We start from the raw sequence: 9,444 nt of genomic DNA on the forward strand, positions 1-9,444 counted from the left end.
GACAGCATCCAAGCCCAGAGTTCAAGCCCCATGACTGACAAAAAAAAAACCCTCAGAGATGGCACCAAGGCCCACACAAAAAAGAAAGAAGTTAGAATAACTTAACAAATACTGTGTAAAAGGGAATTCTGTTGTAGGCTCAAACTAATTTATTTTTGTCCTATGATCAGTGATGAAAGAAATTCAGATAGTAATCTATCCAATGACTCTCAAATTCAGCTTGCATGCTGTTCATAAACATACAGTAGTCATATTGGTCATTTCTCAAACATATTCCAGAATTATTTTTAAAATAATAAAGAAAAAGAAATAAGTGCATATAGACATACTCTTATCTATTACATAAACAACCTGAGAAGTAAATTGCTTGCTGCATAACACACTTATGAGAAAGAGAGAAACCAAAGAATGCATAGGCTGTTTAAAGTGATTTCTTTAGAACATCCAAAATCATACATAATTCCAGGATAATGAAAAGAAGGTGTGGGTGAGGAGACAGTAACTTGTTACTTCAAGAGGGGTTACTATGAAGAAGATATATTGAATTTATGCTTCTAGAATTAAACCTACTAGGAAAAAAAAAACAAAACAAGAGAATGTGGGCTCACCCTGAGGTTGAGTGAGTTTCTCCAGTGATGGAATGAATCACCAGAGTGAATTCTTCCATGCAGGACCAGACAGATGAAGTACTTGTTAAGGAATCCAAGTAGAGAAGTAATGGCTTGGCCATGATTCCTAAAGCAAAATGCCTGGAAAGCTCTTATGCTATAGATCCTTTTAAGCATTCTTCCTGTTTCTCCTGATCTCTCCCAGTACTTGGGAGGTTTCTTTATAAAAAATTCTATAGTTAAGCCGGTCGTGGGTCGCTCATGCCTTGTAATCCTAACTACTCAGGAGGCTGAGATCTGAGGATCTCTGTTTGAAGCCAGCCCGGGCAGAAAAATCCCTGTGAGACTCTTATCTCCAAGTAACCACTTAAAAACCAGAAGTGGAGCTGTGGTTCAAGTGGTAGAGCACTAACCTTGAGCACAAAGAGGCTGAGAGACAGTGCCCAGGCCCTGAGTTCAAGCCCCATGACCAAAAAAAAAATTCTGTAGTTAATATGTGAGAAAAAGAACACAGTATTAACATTTTACTACTAATATATTAATGAATACACATACAGAGAGAGAAACAGACACACAAAGTGATATCTTTCATCTTTGGGGGTTTTAGTTTCCTCACAATTAAATTCTCTCATCAGCTTCTCCTCTGAATCATTCCACAATTCTTCACTTATATACGTGTGCAGTCACCACTCTAGGTGATGTGGGAAAAGAGGAGAGATGTAGGACGTTGGAAAGAATAATTCTTAGCTCAGGAAGTTGGTGATTGGCTGGCAGTGATTAGCAAGATACTGTGAAGGGTGAGTCCCATGGTGGTCTTCTATGCTTATTCTTTTAAAACAAATATTTTAGGTTGGCAGAAATTGCACACTCTCTCCTGAAGCTGGCACCATATGATACCCAGACAATGGAAAGCCGTGGACTTCGGCGCTACATCATGGAGATGCTGCCCATCACTGACTGGACAGCTGAAGCAGTGAGGCCGGCCCTTATTCTCATTCTAAAGAGATTGGATAGAATGTTCAACAAAATTCATAAGATGCCTACCTTGAGGTGAGGAGGAGCTTACTCACTGTTGAAATGACAGCCTCAAAATCAGAATTTATCCTTGGTGTGTTTCTAAGACGGTGGGTCAATCTAGAGTTGAATGGATGACTTACAAGTTTTCTGTTGGTCTATGTGCAGAGCTAATCAGGAACTATATAGCAGGAGAAGTTCAGAGGATGTCACATTTTCTCTAAGAATATACATGTTTTAAGTAAAAGAATTTAAATATGTACACACATATATACATACATACACACGTTTCTCTTGAATAATCACCTATTTCTTAAATTATATGCTTCTCATCTGATGATCTTATCCACCTAAGAAACCCAATAGTCTTTGGATCCTTTTGAAATAAGATAGAATATACCCTATTTACAAAAGTAACTAAAGAGAGAAGAACAATTTCATATTCAAAGTACTGAATTTAATATAAGTTCAAATATTCATTCAGGTGTCAATTTAGAAAAATACCAAGTTTTAGCATACTCCAGAGCTTAAAAGCACATTGAATTGTAACAAATAGTTCCCTCTGGCCTAATTTCATGCCATTCTACATGAACACTTACCACGTGGCTTCTGTTCAGTGGCCTAAGATGCATCTGTTGAGCAGATAGATGCCTATGAGTAGATACCTCTACCAGGAGGTGTGAACCCAATTGGGAAATTGTCATCCTAGTGAGCAGATTGTTTCATTTGAAGATTCTGGTAAAACCACTAACTGGGCATTTTGAGTTTACTTTAATAGTAAGAGCCTGTTTGTTGTTTTCAATTAAACCCTAAATCAATACAAGAATTACCAATGCAGATTCAATTACAAGAATCAATACAATTTCCCAGGAGTTTATAGTACTTGGGATTGGTTAGCATTTCTGCAGGTATTAACCTGTGCCTTTTCATGTTTAAGCCCATCTCCGAAGGTAATGGAGAACAAATTGGATGATTGCATGTTAGCAATTGATGGCTTGTTTATTCACCATGGTGGTGAATATCTAGACATTCCATCAAGGTTATTGATTGCACTGGCAATAAAAATGATAGTTTGAAAGCACTATTTCTTTGGTGGTCCCAGTGGAACATTTGTGTTTATTAGCAGATGCCTGATCAAAGATATATAACTCTTACAAGTATGTGTCAAAATAAATTCTTAAATAATTTGGTATCAAAGATGTTAAACATCACAAATTGTCCCATTTGTCATATAATTTAGCCATTGTAAATATCATCATGCTTTCCAAAGGCAGATTTCTGAATTAGTACATAAACTTTGTCAACTGTAGGAAGTTTTTCTTGGGAAACATATATGAAGTTTTTTGGATTAACTTGGTTTTTGTTTTGTTTCATTTTGTTTTGTTTTTTTATGCTAGTACTGGGGCTTGAACTCACGGCCTGGAAGCTGTCCCTGACCTTTTTGCTCCAGGCTAGCTCTCTAACAGTTGAGCCACAGCTCCACTTTCAGCTTTTTTTTCATAGTTTAGTGGAGATAAAAGTCTTACAGTCTTTCCTCCCTGGACTGGCTTTGAACCTCGATCCTCAAATCTCAGCCTCCTAAGTAGTTAGGATTACAGGTGTAAGCCACTGACACTACTTTATGGGCTCTCAGTTCAATAGAAAGAGTATTGACTGAACCGATCTGTGCATTCTTTGGACAGTTTTTATATCAAAGAGTTTAATATACACTCCTTTATAAATATGTTTTCAATACGAACAAGAAAGTATATAGAAATAGTATTCATATCAGCAAAGCCCAACTTGCTTATTTTGGAGTTTGGAGATGAAATTTTTCAAACTAGGACAATTATAAACTGGATTTGTTTCCATTACAAAAAAAATCCATGTTTATCTGATTGGATTATGTGCACCACCATTTATAGTACCATAGATAGTAACTAAAAATATTTCTTAAGTGAGAGAAGGGATGGGTTAGGAGCAATGGGTGACAGTGTTGTCAGACACATTATATTCATGTAGTGTTTTGTAGAATGGGAACTTCTTTGTGCAACTACTTAAAGATAATAATCAAAAATATAAAATTAAATTTAAAAGAAAGAAAAAAAGAAAAAATATCATTTCTTGTTTGGTCAAGGAAGAATACTTTTTCTCCACCAGTCCTGGACCTTGAACTTTGGACCTGGGCATGGTCCCCAAGCTCTTTTAGCACTCTACCACTTGAGCTACATACAACACCACTTCTAACTTTTTCTGTGATTAATTGGAGATAAGAACCTCACAGACTTTCCTGCCCAGGCTGGCTTCAAACCGCAATCCTCAGATCTCAACTTCCTGAGTAGTTAGGATTACAGGCGTGAGCCATCAGCACCCAGCTAAGATTACTTTTTAATATACCTTTTTTAAAAAAAAATGTCATCTTTTGACAAGAGTCAAGCCATACACATCTAATTCATAGTAGCAAGATGTAGAAATGAATGGGATCAATAGACTTCCAAAACGCAGATGGGGAAGATGAGTTCTCTTGGTAGTCTTTACCCATGGGCTGATCTCCTACAATGGTAGTCTGAGGATCCTCTCTCAGTCTAAAATTGGGGAACTTAAAATTTCAACCCATTCATCATCTCTGTTTCTTTCTTCAATAGATTTTGTCTCATTAGTCGGTGGGGCAGGCGTGCCTCTGCTACGTTTTCAGTATCTTCTTCCCCTCCCAGTGTGCTCTGTACTTTTGGAACAACATGGGTAAACCTCATCCCGTTGAAGCACTTTGTTGTCTCAGACACACACGTCTTGTCTTAGATGGCGTCACTGTCTCATTCACTTGTTTCAGACTGTCTCCAGAAGGGAGCCAGGTTCCTAATGGCTCCTATATTATATTCCAGGCGACAGGTTGAGTGGGAGCCTGCCAGCAATTTGATTGAAGGGGTTTGTTTGACACTTCAGAGGCAGCCAATCATATCCTTCCTGCCTCACCTTAGGTCACTGATCAATGTCTGTGTCAATCTGGTGAGTAGCCAAGAGGCAATCTTCTGAAACTTTACACCATTTCACTCTGCTATTGATTTCTCTGCATTGAAGATTTACAGGTCAACTACTTTGTGCCCCTACCTACCTGTGCAAACAGATGGCTCAGGTGACACTGACAATAGGTACATTTCAAGGTGGTGCGTGGGGAGACCCAAGGGCCCATCCCTAATCACATGGGATTTTGGTGTGCTGCTTCCCATGCACTACTTTGACAATTTACCTCCTGAAGTTGCGCTGAGAGTTGAGGGCTGCCAGTTGGAGAGTGGGGTGGTTAGAGTCTGCAAAATTGGCCAGAAGTTGAGGTCGTCTGGGGTGGGGGAGGGGGTCCTCCAAATGCAAAGAGAGTTCTTTTTTAAAAAAAGTGCCAAATGACACAGTGAGTTGGCCAGCAGTCTAAGATGAATGGAAAGAAAAACTATTTTAATCGTTCAAGTAATATCTAGAGTCTGGTCCTGACAAGGTTTTGTACAATGTGTGAAAACCATGGTAGAGCATTTCACTGAGTAGGATCTGCTGCTTACCTAGCTAGGCAATGAAGCTGTAGCCGGAATGTCTAGTGCAAATAGTGCTGTTGCCATCATCATTGTTGTCAGTATTTTGCTCCATCAAAGAATGTTGCTGCCCTCCTTCCAGTCCACGAGTAAGTGTCCAATCTCCTGATTAGAAGAGCTTTTTTTTATTTTTAGTTCATCTCTCATTATTTACATAGTTAGCTATAAACAGCATTCTACAAAACCTTGGCTGAATCTAATGTCATGACTGATCTGACTCCAGACATTACAGGCCTTAAAAAGAAGGCTGCAAGAGAGAAAACACTGAAAAATAACATGCCCAACCTTCAATTTATGATGATTATTTATTCTGATGATGATGATGCTAATTACTATTGAGTGAAACTCCTGTACTATGGTTGCATGAAATTGCAGTGGTCAAGGCTGGTCATGTACTCTGTTTGTATTTCAGGTGATGGGAGTGGTAGGACCTTCCAGTGTTGCTGATGGATTACCCCTTCTTCATCTCAGCCCTTATCTCTCACCACCTCTGCCCTTCAGCACAGCTGTTGTCCGGCTTGTAGCATTGCAGATACAGGTGTGACTGCCTTACCTGTTTGTCACGCTCATTAAGTTGCTGGTTGAGGCACCGGATCACGGTGTTCTTTTATCTCTTTCTGCAAAGGCTGGGCAAAATCTGTGAAACCAGAGTGGGAACACCTCCAAACTTTTCATAGATTTGGAGCTTCCGTCCTGAGCATGGCCCTAAGTTGTGCTTCTGTAATTCTTCTTGAGATCTCAAAAATAGCAGAGTCATCTTGTCTTGCCACAACCTCAAGAATCATTTCAGTCATTTAAAACAAGGGTCTAGGGATAAATGGCTCACAATTGTTAATTAAAAGAGGCAGTAGTATTCAAAGCCTGGTTTTAAATTATTTTGGAAAGAATTACAATATAAGATTCTTTCAAGTATTATTACTAGACTTTGAATATCTTAATTTTCTTAATGATTGTGGGCTACATATTGTTGATGTGTTTTAAAGAAAATTGTCCTCCTTAAAAATAAAATAGTCCTCCCAAGGTCAAGTACAGAACCTGCCTATTTATCTCTGGTATCCAATTTTAAAGCTCTGTGATCTATAGAAAGGTTACAACTGATGTAGAAGAGGTAACTGATCTACCCATTTCTAACATCCATTCTCTGACTTTCTTTGTATAGAAGAGAAACAATGACATCCCCAAAGTGACGCATTTTAGTAACCTGCTTCCAAAGATTATTTGTCTCTTTCTCTATTGTTTATTGCTTCCTGGCTTAAAGAAGGCCTAGGCAGGTGTCTGAGGACTTTAACTCCCAAATGGAGCAAGTGGAAAGTTCTCATTTTCCTCTTTTCCTTTATTTCTTGGTGGACACACAGAGAAAACTAATAGAGAAAATAAGGTGTGTTTGTATGTGACCCTAAGGATTATAACTTCACATTTAATATGCAAGATGTTACTGTCTTTTAGGAATGTAGTTCTCAATTATGTCAAGCCAGTGGTAAAGTATCAGTTTTGATCCAATCTTGGATGCTGCACAGAAGACAATTGCACTTATAGTCTACAGGAGCAGCCAGCAGGGAGGCACCGTCTCCGTCATGTTATGTAAAAACATACTCAATGCATGTGGTGGTCCATTAATCTCTTTTTCTATTATTGCTGCGCAGGCTTTAAAAGAAGATTTCCCTTTAAGCCATGTGATCTCCCCATTCACCAATCAAGAGCGAAGGGAGGGGATGCTTTTAAATCTACTCATCCCATTTGTGCTCACAGTAGGATCTGGAAGCAAAGGTCTGATTAATTTAACTAAAGGAAACTTACCACTGTTGATTTGATTACTTAAATATTGGTCTGTTACTTCTTTTTCCTTTTCCCAGGAAGGCCATCACTTGAAGCCTATCTAAATAGTTGTAATAGGGGTACTTTAGGAAATAAGAATTTCACTTTCCTTTTCAGTTTAGCTGCCCTAAACCAAGAGTTTCTCTGCTCTACTACATAGAAGATACATCCTAGTATATTGTTTCAATTCAGTTAAGAAAATGGTGATGAGTTGAAATACATTACGATGAAAATTGGCAGGTGAATGGACTCTGTAATACCACTGAGTTTAGCAGAAATACTTCCACTGTCATTAAATTTCAATATGTGTTTATTACTCTTCCTTCTGGAGGGGGGGTCTTTCTTTTAGGAAAAGCTTATCTCAAATATAAGGAAAGTGCATTATGAATATTTGCAAAAAGAAGGAGATTGAAATGGTAAGCAGGAGAACTGGCTAAGAGCACAGGTTTTGTGGTACCAACTATAGATAATCCCCAGGTACCAAGAAGGCTGTGTGTGATCAAGAGAGACACTGTCCTTGGTGGGAAATCTCCCTATTTCTGTAGTGTTCTAGTTTGGAATGGGAAAGAGCTGTTCTTGCTTCTAATGTAAAAACTCTGCCTGTGACTCTTCTCCTTTCCCCCTCCCAAACTGCCCTTCAGATAGCCCATGGCTGGAGCAGCCGGAGGTGCAGCTGCTGCTGCAGACAGTCATTAATGTGCTCCTGCCACCGCGGATCATCAGTACATCCAGGAGCAAGAACTTCATGTTGGAGAGCTCCCCTGCCCACTGCTCCACCCCTGGAGATGCAGGGAAAGACTTGCGCAGGGAAGGGCTGGCAGAGTCCACCAGCCAAGCAGCATACTTGGGTATGTTCCCACCTTAACCCTCCTTCCCTCCCTTCCTCTCTCATACTTCCACATGTGCAGTATCTAAATTACCTGGTTGTTTTGATAAGATTTCTGGGGGCATATACAGAAGGCATCTTCAATAAGCACTACTTCTTATTGAGTATAAGATCACAAGTTAGATTTTGTGGCTCTAGGCTTAGTCTAGTGTACAAGGACACTCATGGGGTTCACTGGGCTGTTATGTGAATGGAGTCCCTGGTCAGTCTACATCCTGAGCAGTTTGACATGCTGGCCTTGCCTCTCCCCAAAGGCTTTTCAATTCCCTTTTCCCTTCCTCTGTTACTCTCACATATCCTATGGTTACCTTTAGATTGATGTTCTCCCATGGAATACTTGAAAGCCACTCTGTGCCCCTGAATGATCTAGGCCAGGAGGAAAAGCACTGTCTTGCTGTAGCACTGAGAATAAGAAACACTGACGCTAGGAAACTGCAAAAGGAGAGAGTGAAAAAATAAATAAAAAGGAGAGAGTGGAGAACCTCTTGCTTGATGACTCTCTCCAGTTCACCCAAGCAGAGGTTGGGAAGGTGAAGCAGACAAACATAATGAATAAAATGGGCCTTGGAGGTTGGAGTGTGAGGGTATCTGGATGTCACTGTGAAAGGGTATGTTTGAAATGATGTCATGGACAACAAGAATAAAAAAAGGAAAAAGGGGAAAAAAAGGAGAAAGGAAAAATGCGCCCATGCAAGGCATGGAAAGATCAGGTTTAAATAAAACCCAGACTTTGAAATAGAGCAGTACATGCAATTAGGGATTACCCACAGGATGATGGAGAAAAGGGGCTCTGTGGTGAACTTGACTCTCAACTTGACTGAGTTAAAAGATGCTTAGGAGATTCATAAAGCATACTTTTGAATGTTTCTGTGAGGGGGTCTCCACAGAAGACTAACTAAGCAGGGAAAGATCCTCCCTAAATGTGGGCAGAACTGTCCAATAGCGTGAGGGCTCCAGTAGAGAAAAAGGGAATAGAGGAATAAGCCAGCTAACATAGACATTCTCCTCAGTCTCTGTTCCCTGACCACCATGATGTCCGCTGCTCTGCTTTGCTATGCTACAAGGGACTGAAAACTCTGGAACCCTAGGCCAAAATAAATCTCCCCTCCCTTCGAGTTATTTTCTGTCAGGTGCTTGCCACACTGGGGAAAAACCAACTACACAGGGACTTGCCATGTAAAATAAGGATATGAAAAGGTAGGTGTGGAGTAAATGTTTTTCAATCCTCTCTACTTCCTGCCTTTTTAATGAAGTTGTTTTTTAAAAAAAAACAAAAACTTGGCCTATTTATCCAGGCGACTGAACAAATGTATGTGTTTTATTTTTGCACTTCTTTTTCAGCATCTTACATGTCCTAAATAGTGTTTTGTATATTCATCTCAGTAAGATTTCACATTCCACATCAATTCTAAAAAATTTCTTATTCTTACTTTAGGAGTGAAGAGAATAAAGTCTCAACAGGTTGGCTAATTTGCATCTCAATGCACAATTAATACATGAAAAGAGCCAGATTTAAATTCAAGCCACCAGAATCTAGTCAAACAGCTTGTGTGTTGAACTGATA

The 9,444-nt window shown here is 39.5% G+C and overlaps 1 protein-coding gene across 4 annotated transcripts in view; it reads left to right on the top strand.

The window, feature by feature from the left end:
- Positions 1-9,444, top strand: part of Unc80 (unc-80 homolog (C. elegans)) — a 183,303-nt gene that overhangs the window by 152,452 nt on the left and 21,407 nt on the right. For all 4 annotated transcript variants that reach the window (XM_013010848.1, XM_013010840.1, XM_013010826.1 and 1 more), the window contains 5 exons: positions 1,458-1,658; positions 4,484-4,607; positions 5,592-5,717; positions 6,823-6,946; positions 7,636-7,842. In XM_013010848.1, the coding sequence (XP_012866302.1) occupies positions 1,458-1,658; positions 4,484-4,607; positions 5,592-5,717; positions 6,823-6,946; positions 7,636-7,842 (782 nt within the window). The remainder of the gene's footprint in view (positions 1-1,457; positions 1,659-4,483; positions 4,608-5,591; positions 5,718-6,822; positions 6,947-7,635; positions 7,843-9,444) is intronic.

The sequence above is a fragment of the Dipodomys ordii genome, unplaced genomic scaffold (assembly GCF_000151885.1).
Source record: "Dipodomys ordii isolate 6190 unplaced genomic scaffold, Dord_2.0 Scaffold1, whole genome shotgun sequence".
Lineage (NCBI taxonomy): Eukaryota > Metazoa > Chordata > Mammalia > Rodentia > Heteromyidae > Dipodomys > Dipodomys ordii.